The sequence below is a fragment of the Stenella coeruleoalba genome (assembly GCF_951394435.1).
Source record: "Stenella coeruleoalba genome assembly, chromosome: 5".
In the NCBI taxonomy this organism is placed as follows: Eukaryota; Metazoa; Chordata; class Mammalia; order Artiodactyla; family Delphinidae; genus Stenella; species Stenella coeruleoalba.
Window position 1 is genome coordinate 97,547,055 of NC_137150.1, and position 24,056 is coordinate 97,571,110.

Genomic DNA, 24,056 nt, shown 5'->3' on the forward strand with positions numbered 1-24,056 from the left:
TTTGGAGTCACTAGGTGAAGGTGGACTGTCTGCCTCAAGCAGCTGGGTCTTAAGCTCCCTAGAAGGTCATATCCACTGAAGTAGAGGAGGTGCAGTAGGTGGCAGCCCCACAGTGGTCTGCAGAACTTCCCTGGGAGAGGCTGGGACTTGCAGTTTCTGGACCACTGCTGTGGTACGGCTTAGACTCCTTACCCATTTGGTGAACACTGGTGAACGTGGAGGTAAGGGTGGCTGCCGGAGGTCATTTTCAGTTACATCCTACATCATGGGTTGGTCCTGTTAACAGATATTTTCCCTCTAGTTTTTTTATTTTTTAGATTATTTTTATAAATTACAGTAAAATACACAAAACATAAAGTTTACCATCTTAACCATTTGTAAGTGTACAGTTCAGTGGCATTAAGTACATTCGCATTACTTTGCAACCATCACCACCATCCATGTCCAGAACTCTTTTCATCTTGCAAATCAAACCCTATACCCATTGAGCAATAATTCCTCATCCCTTCCTCCCCCTGCGCCCAGCACCTGTAAATCACCCTTCTGTTTTCTGTCTCCTATGAATTTGACTTCTCTAGGTGTCTCATATAAGTGGAATCATACAATATTTGTCCTTTTGTTATTGGCTTATTTCTCTTAGCATAATGCCCTCCAGGATCATCCATGTTGTAGCATGTAGCATAATTTCCTTCTTTTTTGAAGGCTGAATAGTATTCCATTGTATGTATATACCACATTTTGTTTATCTATTCATCCATCAAAGGACATTTGGGTTGCTTCCACCTTTTAGATATCGTGAATAATGTTGCTATGAACAGGAATGTACAAATAACTGTTTGCATCCCTGCTTTCAGTTCTTTTGGATATATACTCAGAACTGGAAATGTTGGGTCACACAGTAATTTTATTTTTCAGTTTTCGAGGAGCCTCCATACTGTTTTCCATAGCTGCTGCCCAATTTTACTTTCCCACCAGCAGTGCACAAGGGTTCCAATTTCTCCATATCCTCACCAACACTTGTTATGTTTTGTATTGTACTGTTCTGTGTTGTTTCATAGTAGCCATCCTAATAGGTGTGAGGTGGTACCTTCAGTTTTTAAAGCCAACTGCCTTCATATCTCCTAAGGGGTAAGGATGTCACCATGACATGTCAGTATGTAGTCTTTTGATAGCTGGCTGTTTCCTTGTCTCTGGTAAGGACAGTAACTAAGAAATAACTGAGGTCATCTCTCTCTCTTTTGAGGCAAGCTACTATTCTAAACCTTCACTGACAGTTGTTTGCTCCTCAGGCAGCCGAGAACTTTTATCTCCTGCCTTTAGGCAGTATGGTGTAATAGCTCAGAACATGGACTATGGAGCCAGATGTGTGGGTTAAAATCTTGGCATTGTCATTAGATCTTGGACAAGTTACTTTGCCTCAGCTGTAATATGGAGCTAATAATAAGAGTCATGATAAGGAGTAACTAAGTTAATACATAAAAACAGTTAAAGCATTTTGGTACATTGTTGTCACTCAGTAAATAGTAGCGGTTGTTGCCCCTCCATAACACCCTCCCAAATGTAGAAGATAGTTACTATTATCACCTACTGTTTTACAGGTGCAAAAGCTGAAGTTTAGAGACGTTAAATAATTGATTCAAGATATCACAGCTGTTAAATAGAGGAGCTGAGATTGGTTCTCTGAGCCTGGCCTCAGAGCCCTCTCCTAACATGTTCTATATTGATGACTCTGGTTTGGCAGAACAAATGACAAGGACAGCATTGGCCTTGGTGAGGAAAGGCAGCTCTTACTAGTAGGCAGTTGGAATCTGGGAAGCATTCCATGCTTTCCCCATTGTGTCTGTCACCCACAAATGAAGAGCAGATGTGAATGTTGCTGCCAGCCACTCACTTGTTAGATGAGAACTGACTTGGCCATGCTCATTATAAAATTAATTTTTAGGTCTTGGTGGTTTTAACAAAGCATGTGAATTGTAGGTCTCCACAGGAATCATAAACTTTAATTTAGAAGTGCTTTTGAATCTAATAAAAATCTATTTTTACTTGCATTAAGATAGCAAAGGAAAAAAACCTCTAGAAAGGTTCTGGATGCCTCAAAGGAAAATTCAGTTAGATGGTTCTGTGTTTCAGTAACACACATGAGAAACTTCTGAATAATTTGTTAAAATGGGATGATGTGCCCCACTTTTTAAATTGAAAGTCCAATGCACTTATCTCCAGGAATTAGCAAAAAATATTTTTTCTAATAATAAAAATCATTAACATCTATTTGACATCATAAAGAATAACATATCTGAGCATAAAGTTGATCCTGATACAAATATTGGTTTTGAAAATGAAAGCATCAGAAATTCTGTGTAACTCTTTGCTAGAAGAAAGATAACCCTAAGGCTACTCCGTAGATATTTTTCTTTTTCATGATATGGAATGAGCGTGATATTTTCATTTTAGAGTCACAAGGACCATTAAGGAGAAAAACTTTTCTGAAATATAGGAAAACATGATTGATTTACACTTTTTATTGGCTCTGCGTATTTGGAGTTCACTGTAATTCCATGTGGATTGGTATGCCATTTCCCTTTGCTATATCTGTGATGAAAGGATCTGTTAAATAAATTCCTGGAGCAAGTAAGGGAGGAGATTTTAAAGCACTCTAATCACTTTTGTCTGCAAATGGTGCCACTGATTTTGAGTGCCTTTCCTCTCCTTCTTATTACAATAGGCCACCAGGTCTCTCTCCAGGCTCATGGCTTTACCCTCATCTGCCTAGCAAATGCGCATCTGGTGCACAGGCAGATCCCACAAGTCAATGTGTAAACCAAGCGTCTCTTCTTTCCCCGCCTGGAGCAGGCTCCACTGGAGGACTGCCTATTTCTATCAGTGGCACCGTCCCTGTTTTCCAAGCGTATCAGTGAGGAAACCACCTTCAAGTCAAGCTTCCTTCTCCCTCATAAGGCCATCCTGGGATTGTCTCCAGGGTCAGTTCTGTCTTTCAACTGTCTCTTCAGTTTTCAGTTCTTCATTCCGTTTCCTAGCCCTTGAGATAGCTCCATTGTTATGCAGTCCTTAAACCCTAACACCTGACCTGACATGTGACTCTCACTCTTTAGACTTGGTTAGGCTCCCTGAACCATCAACCCATCACCCCATTCCTGGATTAAAGCTGTTCTGATCTCCTCATTGGTTTTGCTACTTGTATCATACATTCTCCATAGAATCATCAAAGTAACTTTTCTAAAATACTTATGTTCATACCATTTTCCTGCTTAAGGACCTACAATGTCTTCTTATTGCATATTAGATAAAATATAAATGTATCTTCCCTATATGTAAAGCCCTACATCACTTGATCCTTCTTTGGTTATTAAATGTTTCCTTTACTAGTTTTTGAGTAGTTCTTCTGAACCAGTCAGGTCATTTCCCTTATCTCTGCCCACCCCACTCCACCCCCGCCGCCCCTTCTGACTCTCTCTCTCTCTCTTACACACACACACACACACACACACACACACACACACACACACACTGCCCTATGCTCCATTCATCCAAATTCTGTCAAATTAAAGATGATTTCTTTAAAAGTCGTATTCTCCAAAAAACTACCTGAGATTAGCTTTTATCCCACAGTAGACTTCTAAATAATCTTGGGACATATAATCTTCTGTATAATCTTGGAATCCCAGAGCTGGATTCAGTCACACCTCACATCGAGTTTAGCACTAGCTCCCACAGCAACCCTGTGAGATTCATTCTTCCCTCCACCCTGGAGCTGGACCAGCGCTCTGTGATGAGCTGTGGATGCAAAGATGAAACAGGTGCCTGCTCTCAAGAGGCTTACACTCTATCAATAGGGGAGACAGACAAACAGTTCAGTTATAAAGCAGGAAAAGTAAAGGGACAGAAGATTGTACAAGGCAGGGTAGTGACTAAATCTGAGCAGTAGGGAAGGAGAGGTGATGCTTGTGCTGTGTCCTGAGGGGTGAGGAGGGATTATCGAGCAGATAGGTCAGAGAAGGCATTCCCAGGAGGGGAGCAGCATGGAATGGCCTTTCTCTTTCTGAACTTTGCTAGCACCTATGCATCCAGTTGCCTTCATACCACCCTTGTTTGTATATCACCTGGAAGTCAACTTGTTTAACAAACATCTTGATGTCCTCTAAACAAAAGATACTTTTTAAAAGAATGGTCATGTTTTCTATTGCTTATGTGCCCCTCACATTGCCTAGTAATATCAGGTGCAAAGTAGGGGCTACTTTTTGTTTTGTTTTAATGTAAAGGGATACTATAGACCTATTGTAATGATGGATTTGCCCTGCTTGTCCGGCATTCTAAATTCCAACCATTTATTCCTCCTTGCCTCTGTCACTTGTATCTATCCTTCCATTTACTTTTGTGACCAACACTGTGTGCACATGAGATGACTGGTCCATGTTATGGAAGAGCCTTTGGCTGTGGAATGAAATAGAACTAGTTGGGCTATGTGGGAATGGAAGCTATGGCCTTGAATTTCCAGATTGATGCGTTTAAACAAGTGAGTTAACCAGCCACAGACTGGTGCTACATAGTTGCTTGTTGAATGATTTGAGTAATCACTTTATGATAGTCTAGACATGATAAGCTGTGATCATTCTGAACTTGATAAGTCATCACAAAAGAATTCTTTCCTTATCAGTGATGCTTATTAAGACCTTTAGGTTCTTGAAACAGGTCTGTTTCTGCTCTGAAGCTCCACTCATCACTATCTCCCCTCAAAAATTTTGGCTCTGGTGTGGCAAACTGTAACAGAATTGAGTACATGAAGATTAGTTTTTTTGTGGGAGAAAAGAGATTTGTGGCAGTTTATCCTTTTAGGTTGGATGTGACAGATGCAGCAGCTAATTGTTCCCTAATATCTGTTCTCCTTTCTTCTGTATTAATAGAACCTCTGATTTTTAGCTGGACATGTGCTTGCCTGCAGTAAATATTCCATTTCCCACACTCCCTTGCAGCTGGTTGTGCCAGTGTGACTAAATTCAGAGCATGGTATGTGGGAGGGTGATCTAAGCAACCACTAGGTTGAGTTCTTTAAGAAGGAAGCATGCTCTCCCCTTCCTGATTTTTCTTCCTTCCCACTGACTGGAATGTGCCTGTGGTGGTTAGCTCTCCTGGACCCTGGAGATGCAGGCCACGCCCTCTTGGTGGAAAAGCAACAAGATAGAAGGAACCTGGGGCCCTGACTGGGGCTGCCACATGAGCCCCAGCCCGCTTATGCTTGCAGTTGTTATGTCAAAGAGAAAGAATTGTCCCGTTAAGCTAGGATTATGTTAGGTCTCTGTGTCAGCAGCTAATTAACACGTTGGGGGATAAACAGTTACGAAGTTCAAACAGTGTCAGCTGAGTGATATGAACAAGATGAGAAACATACTTTTAAAGGTATTTAATAAGACTTTTTTTTCAAATCAGTACAAAAATTTAAATACAAAAATGATTTGCTATTGACATGTCTCAAATCTATCATGGAAACTCAAAGTTACCAATATTCTGTAAAATATTTGAGAACAGTCACCACTACAGACATTCTTTTCCCCTGTGGGATGTCATCCTGCATTAAAACTCTGTATTTAAATAACAATATTGTCAGTTTGGTCCATTTCACATGGAAAAGTTCTAGTTAATTTTGAATTAAATAGGGATTGTAGCACTATCCCTAGACTTTAGAACATGTGGTTGTTTCATCTGCTTTTACACTAAATGTGTTAACATGATGTGCAACATTCAAAAGGGAAACAAAGATACATAGATAATTATTTAAAACTCTTTTTAAATTAAATGGAGTAATTCATTTAGCTCTGAGATTAGCACCATTGTAGAATATACAGTATCTGGCATAGATTTTTCTCCTCCCCTGTCTAAAAGTTAGAAGCATATGCCTGATAATACACACATGCGCGCATGCACGCGCACACACACGCACACACACATGCAATTGAGTAACAACCAATAAATAAGTTGGAAGGTATTTGAAAAGTGAAATTTGGTTTTGACTAAAGAGCTACTTTCTCTCTTGGTGGAAATAAAAAGCCCATACATGTACAGATAAATACAGTTTTATAAATCAGCTGATCTGACTTGCCTCCAAGCCATTTCAATGCAGCTTTTCAGCAGACAGAGCCCAGTGGATCCATGTGGCTGTCATAGCCATCGTCCCAAAACCAGCATCCTCAAGACCAACCCAAAGGATATTTGGCCACATAAATGCTGTCTGCTTTGAAAATGAAGGTTGGGTGGGATATGTTTTTGATGGGAAAAGTTTGTCATATAATTAGCTGTGAGTAAGAAACCACGTGGTAATGAACTCATTTCTCTTTTTAAGAAATTGAGAAGAAATGGTGCTTGTATACCATATAGGGAAAAGACAGATATTAGGCTGAGGAGAATATTCTTGATGGTTAAAATGATTCAGATTTGACATAGACACGATTCCATGTGTGTTTATACCGTATTTATTTGTGTATCTTCCCATCTGTACCTATCCCCTCATTTCAACACTCTTAACTTTGAGGAGTAGATACAAGACTCCACCACCATAGCCCCACATTATTCCCTCCAGTGGCTTATAGTGTCAGCAGCAGACTCATAGCCAACTTGAAATGCTTTGTCTGTGTTTCGAGACCAGATTTGAATGTGCAAAGCAATTAGTATGTACCTAAATGAAAACCTGGAAAAAAATTTACTTTTCTCTTTAAATTTGTATTGACTCCTGTACTTGTGGGGTGACATAAAAAGCATGGGCTGTCATTGCCCTCTGACATTCCAGGTGCTCTTCCACAGGTTGCTTCCTGCATTTTTAGTACCTACAGCAGGAAGTAATACATCTATTTTTTAATTTAAAACTTCAGAAATTATTTTTTCAAAACAATTTATTTTCCTATGTAATTCTGAAACTCCCCCCTCTTTCCCCGATCAAAGGACGGCTTGGATTTAGGAAATTCACTTTGGAACTTCAGATGACACACCGATTTGTATGTGTACTACACAGGGAAATTTCTTTGAAATTCAGTAGCTACTAAAAAGTACTGATATCCCCTTTGTGGGTGAAGCCTCATTGTAGTCATTTGTGTTTGTAGGCAAAGGAGGGGGATTATTATATGCATGTAAACACAATTAATAACTGCTATTTATAATGAACATTCCGCAAAACTGGAAAGTTATGAGGGGAGAGGGTTACTTTTTTTCTTATGACTTCCAAGTGTTTATATTAGTTGGGTCATAATGGAAATTACATGGAGACAACAAGAAAGAAAAAAAAAATCACAGGAAAAAAAAATAATAAGCAAAAAGAACCCGTGAGGAATAAATGAGTTACTTCCTACTCATGTCTCCCAGCTGGTTTGTTAGCTCCCTACGGGGCACTGTCTTAGGCCCCACAGAAGTGTCTCATCCAGTGCTAGGCACACAGAAGGCACGAGTAAATACACTACAGTTGTTCTTCTAGGGACACTAGACACACAATTCTGAGTAGAACTCTTGTTGTGAAAGACACAGCCTCCGACAGGGGAGAAACATCCCTTGGAGTAAAGCTCTACCCTGGTTCTCTGTCCACGCCTCACTGGGGAAAAGCACTGCAGAGCTCTCCCACATCCCATGGCAAAGTATCTGCACAAATACAGAGGAAATTATGCAAGTAAATACGGTATGTAATTGTTATCATTGACATTTCTTTAAGTCATATTTATAAATATTTTAAAGTAAACAGTATGAGCGAGTGACTTTCATTAGCTATGCTCTTTCATACTGAAATACTTTGATCTGAATAAGCAGGTTATCATGGAAGCACATAACATAAACAGCTAATACGATTCCAGTGGGTACAACACAAGTGTCAGTACTTGATACATAAATCTATCCCATCATTTTCAATCACAAGCTGCTGTGCAGAGCACTAAACATGCATCTTAGTTTTTATTTGTACATGATGGTTCAGACTTTCACTTAAATATAACTTTCCAACTATATAAATGTTTTGAAGCAATTATGTTTCCCATTTGGATTTTTTGGTGCATCCTTTTCTTTTCTTCTATTAAATTTCTCTCTTTTTTTCTTTCTTACATGGGATACAATAAATACCCTGAAAAAGAGGAATGGACATACTGCCCGGCATACAGTCCCGCAGCCTGTTCAGAGGGCATCTGGAGGAACACCCGGTCTCCGGGCCGGAGCAGCAGCACCGCGCTCCCGGACGCCTGGTCCAGGAAGCCCTTCTTGTACTCGTCATACGTGTACATCATGGGCTCGTTGTTCTTGAACAGAGCAACCCACACGTTGCCTCCCTTGCAGTGAACGTGGTATGCAAAGTAGTAGACCCCAGGGACCTCACAGGTGAAGATGCCCGTCTGCGGGTTGTAGTTCTGTCTGCCGTTATAGAGCAGTTTGTCAAACTTCACTGGGGCCCCCACAGGTGGGAAAGGCGCAGTCAGCTCAGCGGTAAATGCAGGCATCTCGTAGGCTGGCCCTCCGTTCTTGCCTTTCTTAGCCCCATAGGCGTGGGGGGGTTTCACTCCGTCAATTCCCAGCCCCATATCGGGTAGATACTCTCCATGGGGTGGTGATGTCGGGGGCATCACAGCTGGGAGTCCTGGGGGTCCTGGAGGGCCTGGGGGCCCTGGAAGGCCAGGCTGGCCTTGGGGACCAAGGGCACCAGGCTTCCCTGGGGCGCCATGAAGTCCTGCCACTCCGGGCTTCCCTACTCCAGGGAACCCAGGGGGCCCTGGGAGACCCGGTTCCCCTTTGGGGCCAGGAATTCCAGGAGGTCCAATGGGGCCACTCGGGCCTGCAATCCCTGGGATACCTGGGGGGCCCTGTAAGCCCTGTTCCCCTGGGATTCCTGGCTCTCCCTTCTGTCCAAGCAGCCCTGGGGCACCAGGGAGCCCTGGCAAACCTTTATACCCAGCTTCCCCCTTGGGCCCTATGGGACCTGGCAAACCCCTCATGCCGGGGGGCCCAGCTTCACCAAGGAAACCTGGCTTTCCTGGGAAGCCTTGAAGCCCTGGCTCACCCTTGGGACCTATTGGCCCCTGTGGTCCCACAGCCCCACCTTCTCCTTTGGGTCCAGGGAAACCGATAGCCCCTGGAGGGCCCATGGGACCTGGGATTCCAGGCAGGCCTGGCTCTCCTGGTGGGCCCCCCAATCCAGGGGCACCTGCTGGTCCTCTCTCCCCTCTTGGTCCCAGAGCCCCAGGAAGACCCGCTATGCCCCTGTCGCCTTTGGGGCCTGGGAAGCCGGGTTTCCCGATCCCTGGAGGGCCTGGGGGTCCTGGCAGTCCTGGCAGTCCTTGTTCCCCTTTGCCACCTGGAAATCCTGGCTGCCCAGGGATCCCATCCTGGCCTGGTTTTCCAATTCCAGGCATCCCAGGAGGTCCTTGAAACCCCGGGACCCCTATAGGGCCTTGTGGCCCAGGTTCGCCTGGAGGGCCTGGCTTTCCCAGGGGGCCCTGGGGCCCAGGGAAGCCTGTCACTCCTGGTTTGCCCACTCCTGGAAGTCCGACAGGGCCGGGAGGGCCATGCATCCCTGGAGGACCCTTCAGGCCTGGCAGACCTGGCATCCCGAAGCCCTTCTCTCCTTTAGGACCCTGAAGGCCTGGAGGTCCTGGTAGTCCTTTGGGTCCTCGCTCACCTTTGGCACCTGGTTGCCCTGGTAACCCTGGCCCACCTGGCTTCCCAATGCCAGGAAGTCCGTGAGGCCCTGGAGGTCCTTGCGGTCCTGGGATCCCCATGGGTCCGATCTCCCCTTTGGGTCCAATTTCACCTTTGGCCCCGGGCATTCCCATGGCTCCTGGCTTTCCTGGCATTCCAGGCATACCTGGCTTTCCAATTCCTGGATATCCCTGTGGCCCTGGTTTTCCTTTGATTCCAGGTATCCCTTGACCTGGTAAGCCAGGGGGCCCAGGTGGTCCTCTTGGGCCAGGCTCTCCACGGGGACCTTGCTCCCCCCTTAAACTGGCTAATGGTATTTCTGCGGGGAGAGGGGGGAGAGAGAGAGAAGGAGGGAGGGAGGGAGGGAGGGAGAGTGAGAGTGTGAGAGAGAGAGAGAGAGAGAGAGAGAGAGAGATTAATATTGATCATCCCTCAGTTCGATCATTATTTACTTCTGACACATTTGCCTATTACTTATCAAGAGGAAAGACTAGGAATAATGTGCTCATGTTCCAGGACTGTATTATCAGTACTTAATGGACAATCAGGCTGATAATTTCTTTGTCATATTTGAGATACTGTTTTGGGAACTGATATCTGTGGCTGCTTTTATCAGCATTAGTTAAGTAAAACAGCTAAAAAGTAATGAAGAAACATTCTTCCTAGTACAAACTTGGAGATATTATGGTGTATTCACTATAAAGAGTTCAAAGAAGGACAAAGAAAAATCAAAGTTGCCTATAAGCCCACTACTCAGAGATAATCACTTGACATTTATCTGTATTTCCATCTCATGTGTTCTATATATATGTACATATGTATGTATATATATGTGTGTGTGTGTGTGTGTATATATATATGTGTGTGTGTATTTCAAACAGTGTTGGAGTCATTTTTATTTTTTCCCTATTTAATGTTATACTCTATTTTGCTATGTCCTTGAATTTTAAATATAATATATGGAAAAATAATATTTCCTCTTGTGCTGAAATATACTATGATGTAGAGGATGACCGTCATTATCATGTAGACTCAGGGAAGAATAGAAGCATTTTATTTTTATTCTGTATGTGGTTTAATAACATCTTAAAATCTGTCCTCTAGAGTCAAATCGATGTGTTTAATTTCTTTAATATGCTGTAGGATTTCCTAAGCCTCAAATATTAATTCTTCAATTTAATAAGTTACTTCTCACTTGCAAATTTGGTTTTTAAACAGGAGTAGTGAATAAGGTATTTTAGGATGATAAACAGTGCGGAAAAGGAGTTAAACTGGATTAGCAGGAAGCTCAGCTTCTCTTTCTGGCCTTGAAATGAGACCTTGACTGGGTCACTTAAGCCATCAGCATCCCTGCTTGCCTGTCTGTACAGCAAGAATAATACACCCACACTACAAGATTAGAAAATAGATGTGAAAGGCGTTATGCTTTCTCGAATTGTTATCGAAATACAAAGCACATGTAATTATACTGATTATGCTATGCCTTGCAGAGAAACACAACTCTGGACCTCTCATGCTACTGAGAGTAAGGAATAACATAAAAAAATGAAATTGATGGTCCCAAAGTCTTATATTAACCATTAGTTGCATCTTAATCCTGACCATTGTATTTTTCACTGAGCTATTGTCAGGGAACAAAATAGAACCACAGAACTCATGTATTTTCCAAATTCCTCAGTTGCAATCTGGTACCCATCTGAATAAGTACAGGAAGTTTCAAAATCCAGGCAGGCCATTCAAGAAAGGAAGGAAAACAAATGACTGAGATAATCCCCTAAGTGGAATATCAGCTCCTAAAGGGAAGAAAACTGGAAATACTTCTTTTATGCTAATAGGATTACTACTGTGTGCTCTTGCTAAGCAGGAACTGTGTAGCTCCTTTGTCAAGAGAGCATCTGGGGCAGGGTCACATTACATTCATCAGGAATCCCTAATGTCTAGCACGTGCCTGGAGTATATTCTGTTCTTCCTTAGGTTTTGTTGAATGACCAACTGCAGCAAAGTTTTTTATGGTACTTTAGCATTTATTTAGTACTTACCTTATGTCATAGACTCTCTCAATAATCCTACTTTACAAATGAAGAAAAGTAGTTTCAAAGAGGTTAAATGACTAGGTTTCTCTCCTTTCTGGCCTCTAGGCACTCAGGCCTATTAGTACCAAATCCAGTAGTTCCCCAGAAGCAGAGCTTCCTGCTTTTGCAGGGACCAGTGGGAATGGCCTCCACCGCCTCAAAGGGAATTGCTACTCTGATTGCAATTCCTTTCCTGCAAGTGCTAGGTTTCCTACGTTTCTTATAACCCAACTGAGTTTAATAAGAAAATGTCTCTCGGGAATTCCCTGGTGGCCCAGTTGTTAAAACTCTGTGTTCTCACTGCCAAGGGTCCAGGTTCAATCCCTGGTCGGGGAACTAAGATTCCACAAGCCGCGCGGTGTGGCCAAAAAAAAAAAAAGACTTAAAAAAATTTTAAAAAAAGAAAATGTCTCTCACAGTGATAGGCATTTTGCTGGTGTTGAATAACTAATGAATATGCCTAGAAAGTAATGGAGAGATTTTCAGGTATCATCATCTCTAGGTAGGTATATAGTCTGTACTCTTTGGGCTCCTTCTGTAGATTTATTGATTGACATGTGTAACAACTTAATTAGAGCACTCTTAAAAACACATTTGTCTGGCACCTAGTTTACAAAGTGCTTTTATATGATTTTTTTAACACAGCAGGTTCTTATAACATTGCTCTCCTAGTTCTGAAGACTGACATCACTTCTTTTTTCTTTTTTTCCACTGCTATATCCCTTAGCATTTTGGCTTAGAGCCTGACACAAAAAGAGATGCTCATTAGTTGCTGTATGTTTGAATAAAGAAATAATGAGTAAGGGACTAAACTTATTTGTTATGAAGTATGCTTTTTGTCATTTGATGCTGTTGAAATAAGAAAACACAACTTACAATAATTTTGTCTTTCTTCAAGACCTGAACTTTTCAAGGATAGGGTTTAGGACACAGGCAGTTAATGAATGTCAGTCACACATGCTAAAAGAAAAATGTCTAAAATTTAGCTCTCCCCCCCCCCCGCAGCGTATTGTTTAGGGTTTTGGAAAGCTGCTGTCTTACAGCAGAACCGAAGTATGTTACCTTTGCCTTTCTTGGGTGCTGCTTCCTTGCCCATTCTTGGTGCCGGCTGAATTTCCTTCATATATTGGGGTAGATGTGGATACTCTTTGCCATACTGCATGTGGGGCAGCTCCTTGCCCATGTTAAGGCCATTTTTACCCAAAGGCATGTGAGGTACTTGCTGGCCCAGGGGCTGGTATTGCGGAATTTGCGGTGGAATCTGAGGAGGAATTTGAGGTGGCAGCGGCTTGATGCCATAGTAGGCACCAGCTTGGATGAGCCGGACGGAACCCAGGGAAATGGTAAGCAGTACTCCCAGCAGCTGCAGAAGGGCAGGTGGACCAGCCATCACCTGTGGAGGAAGGTACGCACCAACATGGTGAAAACCAGCAGGCCAGGTGACCGGAGTTTACTTAGAGAAAGAAGGGAGAAAAAAAGAAAAGGAATCATGGTCTTTATTAGCAGAACTTCATGAGTGGAAGACAAATGGAAGGGAAGATGTCACCTTTCAATAGAAAACAGACAAAACCCAGGAAAGAGTAGGGTCTATCAAATGAAGGCAGCTGGTGGGATTGCAAGCTATGGGGAGACTGCTGGTTGTCCCTGAACATGAACTCTGCCCTCTTCCATAGTATTGGCACCCCTGACTTTCAGCTGGAACAGAGCAAGGCTAGAATTACGGCATTTCATTTAGAAGTGGCCACGTGACAAAGTTCTGGTCTGTTGCGTGTAGTTGTAATGGGTGCAACTTCCAAGAATGCTCCTTAAGGGGAGTGAGCATGTTCTTCCTCTTGCTTCTTCCCACTGGCTGGAATGTGGATATATATTACCCGGAAACAGGCCAGACACCATGAACCATGGAGTGAAAGCTGTGCATTGAGGATGGTAGAGCAACAAGCTAGAAGAAACCTGAGCCTTGGTTGAACTTGGAGGCGCCATATATTGATATTCATCCTTAAGTTTGGAATTTGTTTACGCAAGAGAGAAAGATTTACCTTCTTTAAGCCATTGTTATTTTGGGTGCCATACATTTGCACTGAACTTAATCCTAACAGATAGAATAGATTCTCCAAAATGAAGCAAACTTAGTGGCAAGTCATAACTTTGTTAGTAAGTGCTGAAATTCTGTTGTAAATGGAAACAGTTAATAATTTATAGGCTTTATGCCAGAGGCAGTAGTTTTTCATATGTCAGATGTCCTTTGGCTGCTTTGGTGTGGTCATAAACATACAAAGGTTAAAGAGCAAACAAGAACAACAATAAAAACCGAAGATATCTTCTGAATTGGAAAGAAGGTACTTCATGTGACAGCCCCAAAATGTCATTAAAAAAAAAAATCACCATCATAATTATGTACATACAGGGATACCATTTCTTTCTTCTAATTATGTACTCTGAAGTCATTTGTTCAGAATTAGGTTAATTGGACCTGGAGATCATTAAAGTTTATCTTTGTACTATTATGAAGAAAGGAGTTTACAAAGCATATTTGTTGTGTAAATAAGATAGAGATGTTTACTCGCAAGAATAAGCTGTTTTAAGCCTTTTAATAGCACCCTTTGCAAATTAGTAATTAGTAGAATAAGTATAAATGAGGTTTATCTGTTTATAAAAAACAGCTCGAGATGGGTGTTTGGAAACGCGCAGGGTTGAAGAACCAACATCCCAGGGAACTGCAGTTTTCACAAATTCCCGCTAGAGGGCAAGTGTGGTACACATTGACGTCTGCTCAGTTACCCGGAGGTCCTAAAACTACACATAAGGCTTTGCTCCCACATCTTATAGAGGGACTTAACGAAAATCTGAATCCTAAATGGAGTGTCATCATAATGCTGCAGAGAGAGAGATGGGACGTGGCGGGGTGGGGGGAGGGGGGAATTGGGGGGATGGAGAAAGAAGTGGCAAGTTTCTCACAATTTTTAATGTAACTGTCTTCTGGAAAACTTTGAGTAAACTTGAGTAAATAATTTAATCCAGTAACTAACTGAGTAAATAATTTAAGTTCGATTCTCCTAAGAGTTTGTTTTCTTTGCTTCTGCCTTACTTAATTCTGGATCATAGTTTTCCACTTCTTAGAAAATGTGGGTTGACTTTGCAACATCGTATTCAAGAGTAATGCCAAGAGTATGAACAGGCTACAGAAGAATTGGTTAATAAAAAGCACCTAAGAAAATATTTAGTAAAAATCTCCACCATGAAATTCACTGCATTACAATTTTTCTAAATATACTAACTAATCATTTTTTCCCCTTTGGGGTGAAAATGAAGAAACATCTGTCAGCAAAATGATTTATACAACTTTCTCTATTTCATAAGTCAGAGTAGTCTTCGAGAACTATTTGTTTCAAGTGTACTCTAAATGGGAGAAGATAGAAAGCTGTTATTTTATGTCCTTATATGAATGATTAATTGTTATAAACCATTTGGAAAGAGCCACAAAATTAATATTGATTTATACTCAATAGTCAAATTTATTTTAAATGGAAAAAGAACATCTGTTGTAAGTACTCAACAGTGGTTTATTGAGTATTTATGAGACACAATGAGAGACCCACCCAGGGATTACAAAGATGACTATAATATAGTCAATAGGCCCTGCTCTCAAGGAGCTTACACTTCTTTGTAGGAGTGACAGATGTGTAAACTATTAATGAGTAGCAAAGGATATGGGGGGGGAGTAAATTTTCTTCTCACTTCTGTTCTTTAGTATCTAAAATCCTTTCCCTTTGAAGTAACAACATTTCCCATTTTCCTTCATATTTTCCCAGAGATATTCTCTGAATATGCACACCCATTTAAGACAAATTACAGCCTGTTCTACGCACCACTGTTCCTTACTTTTTTTACTCATAAGACCAGAACTTCATCTTAATTTTGTGTATCTGAACAGATCCCTTCAACTTCTTTTGTTAAAAATAAGACTCAGTTGTTCTCTAAGCCCCATCTGACTCTAACATTCAATGTCTAAGGCAGTCACAAGAGAGCTGACAGTGGTAATATCTGGTGATGTGTAGCCTGGGATTTAATTCTATCTTTGGAGGTTAATGAGTTTCACTATTAAACCCTGAACTTGGAGTGATAATAGATAGCATGCTTGGTCCTTCACCCTTCCTTCAGTTCAGTGGCTGTGTTGGATTTACTTAATAATCTTCAAACCAGGACAGTCTAATGAAACACTGGAAAATTGGAAGAGGGTGAAATGCTTGGAAGAAGACCAGTTGAATACCAAAGGCCCACTGGGATTCTGCTCTACTACAATTATTTCCTCTCATAGGCTTGGCCTTTCTCTCCTGAAAACTACCTCTTTCAGTGTGCCATCTGCCGTTTCTCTGGATCTTTATTTAAATAAACTTCATTCAGTTTTTAGCTTGAATATTTATGTAGGGGCCCTGGTTAGAATTTACCACTTGACTTATCCTTACTCATTTCCCTCTTGTCCCTGAGGATATTTTTGGTGATCAAAGTGGTGTGGAGATTCTCCCCAAATCACTCAAAAGAACATCAGATTTGTGTAACACTGTACAAACACCTGGTGGGAAGAAGGAACCTCAGAATTCCTGCTGGGGAGAAATGGTGGTAGTGGGTTTTCTTGCCTCTTTTTTCTTTTTCTAAGGATGTAGAACACAATAATGCTGTGAGTTCTGTTTAATGTGTTCTTGGGTTTCTATTTGATAACCGTTATGTGGTGTGTGTGTGCTTGAGTACATGTGAACATAAACATACATACTGTGTGTGAACACTGGATCTTTGCCAGCCAGGCTAGCTTAGTGCTGGGTGTCATGTCATACAGGAAGCGCATTGTAGAAGAAACCAAAAGGCAGGAGTTGAGTTGTAGCTCTGCCATTCTCTGTGTTTATGACTTTCTGCAAGTCCCTTATCTTCATTGAGCTTCAGTTTCCTTGCTTATAAAACAGAAATTATAATCTCTGACTCTCCCACAGTGCTGTTCAAGGGCACAAATGATACTATGAATTCTTTGTAAGCCGAAAAGCACTCCTCACGTTTGTTATTATTAATGGAGTGTGACCAAAAAGACAAATCAAAACCAACTGAAATGTCAAAGACTTTCAAAAAAGGATACTAGCCAAAGTAAATGTGAGGTTAACTGCAATAATGATAAACCTAACATGAATAAAACAATAATGGCCATTAAAACGTACTTGTTAAAAATGGCAAGAAAGAACAGCTGAACCAAGGCAGTTATTCATTCTGGGGTCAGAGTCGCCAGTCCTGGTCATTTTTTGAACAGCCCTAAATGGTTCCCTATATTTGGGCAGGGCTGCAGAGAGTTTCAGTTTCCTCATGTGATCTGTAATGTATATAACAGAGTAATGTGATATATATTATTTTAGACGCTCCTCAGCATTTTATTTGTATGTTGATCCTCATGAGATTTTGGCTTACTGTCTGAAAGAATGTTTTAAGTATTTAAACCTTCAATCCTTGCCCTAAATCCAACTTTCCCTTTCATATGGGACAGCTTTCCCTTTCCCTTTCCCAGCATGTCTGTATTGGGGTATGTGTGTGCATGTGTGTCCGTGTTGTGTGCGGTGTGGACAAGCCTCTCTCATCTGCTGCCGGGTGGCCCTCCTCTGTGCCCCCTACTTGCCCCCTCACACAGAGTTTGTAGTTTCTCAAGGCTTCAGATTCACCACACCTAAAACAAGGGAAAGTCACGCAGTATCCTACTCCTCCAATATTTACCAGAATTGTTTTCTTGGCTTTTCCATGCCTCTCAAAGAAAATTCTCTCCTGATTGATTGCTTTTCTCAGGGAAATTCATTCGCTAGATACAGATATTTATGGTATACCTACTAAGTGTTACAAACTGTTCTGGGGATTAGAGAAAGAGAGGTGAATTAGAGAGGTAAGTCCCTGATCTCATTGAACTCACATTCTAGTGTGGGAAGACATGTAATTAACAAGTTAAAAATAAATTTTGTAATCTCAGATTTAAGTGCTGTGAAGAAAATAAAGCAGGGGAAAGGGCTTGAAAATGGCTTGGGGTGGTAGATGCTGTTTTGGAAGGATGGTGGGGGAAGACCTCTCTGAGGAAGTAAATTTTGGATAGAGGTGCGAAGGTTGAAAGGTTTATTTTTCTCTCTTAAGACACAATACTGGAAAAAAGAAAGAGTCTTATTAATGATAACGGTAGCTGTATGTGCCATTCATTAATGTAAACCCCTGTTTCAAGACTCTGTTCCTCATCTATGTCAGTCCTCATTTTGACCTCGTTTTTCATGGTATTCTTTTTTTTCTGGAGGATTCTTATTCTTTTTAAACCCCTCTCCATATTTCAACCCTACTGTATTGGTTTGCTGGGGCTGCAATAAAAAACGTACCCCAGACTGAGTGGCTCAAACAACAGAAATTTATTTCCTCACAGTTCTGGAGGCTAGAAGTCCAAGATAAAGGTATTGGTAGGCTGTGTTTCTTCTGAGGCCTCTCTCCTTGCCTTGTAGATGGCCATCTACTCCCTGCGTCTTCACATGGTCTTTCCTCTGCATGTCTGTGTCCTAATCTCTTCTTATAAGGACACAAGTCCTATTAGATTAGGGCCTACCCTTAATTTCCTCCTTAAAGACGCTATCTCCAAATGAAGTCATTCTGAAGTACAGGGAATCGGGACTCCAACATATGATTTGGGGGGACACAACTCAGCCCATAACACCTACCATTCCTCCAGACCAACTCAATTCCTACCTCTTCTGTAAAGTCTTCCCTACCTACCTCCTCAAACATCATTATTCTGCTAGTACTACTGAAAGTTTAACACAAAGTTAAATATAATTCTAATCAACCTTATGTTTTTTTCCTATTGTTTTTTGTCCATTAGACCTCACCGTTATCGTAGGTTTCCTGAGAACCAGGAAAATGTGTGATATTCTTTTGACTTCCTCAACATTTATTGATGAACCCTTACAGTCAAAACTTGCAGTGTTGATAGGGGCTTTAGAAAATATCAAATTCAGCCTCATTCCCCATTTGGAATCCTTCCTACAACAGTTGTTGACAGAAGGCCTTCATATTTCCTACCTGAATATTAATAATGATGGAAACATTCATAAGGCAACTTACGACCTTCTTGTGCAACTTCTGTTGCTATTTTTATTATCTGAGCAGCTTATAGGGGAGACCCACTTTTTTGATTCATAAATGGCAGTGCACATGTAGGTTACTTTTAATGGGAGGTGGGGAAGTGGGTATTAAGAAATATATCCCCCAACTTGGCTAAGGCAAAAGATAGATGGTCACATGATCTTTTATTGCCATGTAAATAAGCCCACCTTAGGGTAATGGAACTAGGGATATGTAACTTTGTTGCGTAATTTATTAGTATTACAGGACATTAACAACTCTATAAACTATGTTGATTAACCCCACTCAGGTTATGGTTTTATTGCCGTTTGGAATGTTAACCAGTTTTGTATCAAACTTAGCATTATCTCAGCATATTTTTTATCTGCTCATTACAATGAAAAACCCAGATTTTTAACATTATATTTCAAATTGACTTTGTCATCATTTAAAACTTTGACATGTTCACTTACAAATGAGAATTGTGTTTTTAACATTTTGAGGATTATGATGGGGACACAAACTAAATAAAATCATAAATGTATGGTGTGTTGGATGATATGGAGAAAAACAAAGGAGAGGGTGGGTAAGGATGTTGAGGTGATGCTCTTTGAAACCCACTTTACTGTAGAAACTGAGCCTTCTGCGTTTGGATGGGCTGGCACCTGGGTTTTAAAGGAAGATAGAAACAACTCTAAATAATACAGGGTATGGAAAGTTGGCCTTCTGGGGGATTCCGGAGGAGATTAAGTGTGATTGCTGCGTGGGAAAGAGTCGGAGAAAAGATTTCCAATGGAGAGGCAGTCAAGAAAGGAAAAAGTCTTTTCAATTGAACTTTTTGTGTTTATAATAGGATACATATTGTAAATTCCCTCCTTCATTTCCTCAGAGATGAAGAAACTCTAACTCTTCTGATGATACCTTCAGAAAACCTAATTCTTTGGGGGGAATGGATTTTTGGGGGGTAGGTAGAAGAATGGTTTAGTGCTGTTTTATATTAGCATTGGGCAAAATCAGTGACTGTATTTAGAAAACCAGAACCAGAGGATGGTTAGGGGAGGAAAGGCAATAAACATCAAAGTTATAATAATATTAGCTACGTTTTTGAGCACTTACTTTATGCCAGCACCATGAACATACTTTAAATACATACGATTAATCCTTTGTCCACTTACTAGGTCTTTTATTTTTATTTTTTTTAACACTAAACTCTCTCAAATGATATCTCCCCATCCTGTATTTATACAGTTGATTATTTTACTGAAATTCAAGACTGTTACATTCCAAGTTAGAAATTTTAAATTCTTATTTGAAAAGACAGACATCATACAATATCACTTATTTGTAGAATCTAACTGATACAAATAAGCTTATTTACAAAACAGAAATAGACTCACAGACATAGAAATCAAACTTATGTCTACCAAAGGGGAAAGGGGGGGAGGGGATAAATTAGGAGTTTGGGATTAAAATATACATACTACTATGCATAAAATAGATAACCAACAAGGACCTACTGTATAGCACAGGGAACTATGCTAAATATCTTGTAATAACCTATAATGGAAAAGAATCTGGAAAATAATATATATATAAATATATGTTACATGTGTAAATTTTATATATGTATATAAACTGAATCACTTTGCTGTATCCCTGAAACTAACACAACATTGTAAATCAACTATATTTCAATAAAAATTTTTAAAAAGTAATTCTCATTTGATTATTGTTAGGAGATATCATCAATACATTAGATAACAAGGTGCAGATCTAATTATACATCCACTTTTCTCCATCTTGTCCTCCAAATTCCAAGGCTGCCTTTTTCGTTGAAATAAAGAATTTCCCTGTATATAGGAGAAGATCCTGGACTGGATCCCTTACTTTTTGCTTTGTGGACTAGGGACACAAGCTTGGAAGGTATTAAGGAAGTCAAGGTGAATATGCTGAGATGGATCCCAAAGAAATTAAACCATCAGATATTAGTCAATCAATCAGTGAAGGCAGTGGGCAAAAATATCCAATAAGCATTCATTAGTTTTAGTCAGTCTACCCAATTACACCTATTAGGACTGATACATGTATAAAACTGAACTTGAACATGTGCTTCACTGATGAATCCTGAATTTTGCTATAGTTAAGAGGAGCGAACAGCCCCACCACCTAGCTATGGGCAGAGCATGACCTCTTGGGACCTACAGAACTTGAGGTGTCAATTAGGTTGTGTCTTTGGCTCTATGGGCCACCCACATAACCCCTCTGAAATGGATGGCCAACTGCCACATTCCAAAAGTTCTCCAGAAGAGGAGATTTCACAACATTCCCTGGTAACCAACTGCAGGATTCACAGACCTACATTTCCTAATATCTAATCTGAATCTTTCTTGCTGAAATTTAAGCTCATTTCCTCTTTTCTATTCTCAAAGGAGGTGGGAAACATCTGGAGAATATTTTACTTAAAATAATAGTTCACATAATTGAAGTCTGCAATTAACTCCTTTTGTTTCTCTAACTGGAATCATGTCAGCTGCCAAAGAGTTTATAAAACACTTGAGAGAACCCCTAAAAGGGACGTTCTAAAGTGGAACCCTTTTTTCGTTTTTAGCTTTTCTTCCCATAATATGAAGGCATCATTGTTTGCAGAGCACAGAGCACCTAAATGCTGGTTCTGACCTAAGCAAGTCACCTACTCTGAGTGGGCATCAGTTTCCTCATCTGCAGGACAGGGACATTGGCTAAATGACCTCAAGGTCCCCTCTAGTTCTAAAACTCTATGGTAGCTGTGAACATGAACAACAAATCCATACTTCATGGACAAATGATTTCATGAATGTACATGCTTAAGCCTTTTGGATGTCATCTCACACTTCTGGTTACTTTTCAGCATTTCACTCCCCCCACCTTCTACAGGTGGAGAGGGAGGGAGAAGGGTCTGAACAGCCCCCCTGCAAGTATCCCTCTGATGAAAGAAGGTGTATCTGACGAGAAACCAAAGAAAGAACCTAAATAAGAAATAAAATTTACAGACAAAAATGTGATTTATAACCTCTTTTATACCATATTCGAAGATTGACTAAAAGTTGAAGCTTATTGAGAAATCTTTAAAAAATGGCTACAAATGATAAAACCTCCCTACAATGTATAGGCTCAAAATGTCCCCCAGAGTCATTCAGCAAGTATGCCTCCTGTCATAGGAATGACAAATGAATACAAAGTATGCACCTTGGGAAGGCGAAGTAGGAAGTGAATAGGATGATGTAGTCATTTTTAGGAGCTATAATGTTCTTTTTTTTTTATATATATAATGTTCATTTTTGAAGAAAAATGGAAGATCCGAAATTTAGAGGCAGCTCTATAGTAAGGCAGGCAAAGATGAGGGCTTCTCAAGAATAAGACCCTCCCCATTCCATGGGCCCAGCGATGTGCAGCAAGGCAAATTCCTTCCTGGTGTGACCGAGAAGGGCTGGAGAGAACTCTACCGTTCACATGAGCATCTTTCTGCCTTCTTGGCACTACTACAGCTTGTGTAAATGACATAATGTAAAATAACGGTGTTTTCAGGCCTTTGCAAGGGAGAGACGTGTGAGGAAGTCTCATCTAATGTAAATCACTGAACTGGACATTGTAAAAATATTTGTTAAGAGCAACTAACTATAATGTATTTTGTAACATATAAATATCATGGACATGGAAGTATAGACTTCCAGTTATAAGACAAATAAGTGCTCGGGATGTAATGCACAACATGATAAATGCAATTAACACTGCTGTTTGGTATCTATGAAAAGTCGTTAAGAGAGTAAATCCTAAGAGTTCTCATCGCAAGGAAAACAATCTTTTCTCTTTCCTTTGTTTTGTATCTATAGGAGAAGATGAATGTTCACTCAGCTTCTTGTGGTCATCATTTCATGATGCATGTAAGTCACATCATTACGCTGTACACCTTAAATTTATACAGTGCCATATGTCAGTTATATCTCGATAAAAGTGGAAGGAAAAAAATATATAAATTTCATGGAACATTTGTTCACTGCAAACACTTTTATTTAATCCTGAACTCTGTGCAGACCAATGGGATTACAAGTGAATTTCAACCAAACAAAATTCAGCAATTTCCTTGTCATATGCATAGTTGAAATTTGGTAGTTGTTGTAGAAGTTGTTCTTAGTAAATAACATGAATGAATTGAATAAAGTAAAATGATAAAATCACACTCATTCCCAAAATATCTAAGGTTGCAGAGACTAGAAAGTTTAAACCAAGTTAGGTAAAAAGACAAAGGCACATAACTTGTTTCCTGAATGACCTTTATCCAGGTCCTGAACTTGAAGAACTTGGGGTCTTAGGGTAGTCCAAAGGCCTGCCTTTGGACTCCAACTTTTCCTGAGGAAGGCTGTCATATTAGAAGCTCTTGCCTCTTCTACTTTTCTGCAATTCTCTGTGTCTTCTAGATGCTTCACTATTGCTCAGCATCTTACCCAAGAAAAGTTGAGAGATTAGGTGACACTCAAATGAGTTAGTTCTGGTCAAAGTTTTGAAAATTGAGAAAGTTGAAATATAAAGTACAGCAGGGCCAGTTCCCAGCCAGCCTGGGCACTTCCTGGAAGCAGGATGGAGAGCCCTTTGCCACCAGGGATGTTTCTCCCAGTATTTTCCTACGATGGTGGCAAGGAAGGACTGAAAAGCACAGGAAGGTCTCTTCTCTGTCCCATTCTGATTGGCACTTAGTATTTACTCTATCAGTATATCCAGAAGATTGAGCAAGCAAGCCAACTTCCTGTGCTAGCATTTTCTTCTAATTAGCTGGCTTTCATGGCGGGTAGACTCTTCATTTTAGTATTTTTATAGGAAACTGTGAAACAAACCAAAATTCCCTAAACCAAGCAAGAAATCCTAGCCTTTTCCGTCTTCCATAATACTAAGATATTTATTAATGAAATTACTGTATGGATGCATACGTGTCTTTGTGGATTGAAAGGCGAGAGGTAGCGGATGCGAGGCTGCCAACTGACTTTTTTTTCACTTTCGAACTGGTGATTTGGGGGATTCAGGTGTTGAAGTTTTATTTAGCTAAGATTACTTTGAGCCACATAACCTTGAATGACGTGATATTAAAAGTCAAGCTCTAGAGTTTCTATCACACATGGGCAAAATATTAAATCAAATCAACAGCACTTGGAAATAAAAATA

General features: G+C 40.5%; 1 protein-coding gene and 1 long non-coding RNA gene across 3 annotated transcripts in view; one reads left to right on the forward strand and one right to left on the reverse strand.

Moving 5' to 3' along the window:
• The window catches only part of LOC307186441, a 49,088-nt gene that overhangs the window by 8,014 nt on the left and 17,018 nt on the right, over positions 1 to 24,056 (forward strand). For both annotated transcript variants that reach the window (XR_013828321.1, XR_013828322.1), the window contains exon 3: positions 22,733 to 22,783. This is a non-coding gene — a long non-coding RNA (uncharacterized lncRNA). The remainder of the gene's footprint in view (positions 1 to 22,732; positions 22,784 to 24,056) is intronic.
• Positions 5,433 to 24,056, reverse strand: part of COL8A1 (collagen type VIII alpha 1 chain) — a 56,144-nt gene continuing 37,520 nt past the window's right edge. Inside the window, exons 2-3 of the mRNA XM_079921484.1 lie at positions 12,807 to 13,137; positions 5,433 to 9,991 (exon numbers count right to left, since the gene is read on the reverse strand). Of these exons, the coding sequence (XP_079777610.1) occupies positions 8,085 to 9,991; positions 12,807 to 13,134 (2,235 nt within the window). The 5' untranslated portion in view covers positions 13,135 to 13,137 and the 3' untranslated portion in view covers positions 5,433 to 8,084. The remainder of the gene's footprint in view (positions 9,992 to 12,806; positions 13,138 to 24,056) is intronic.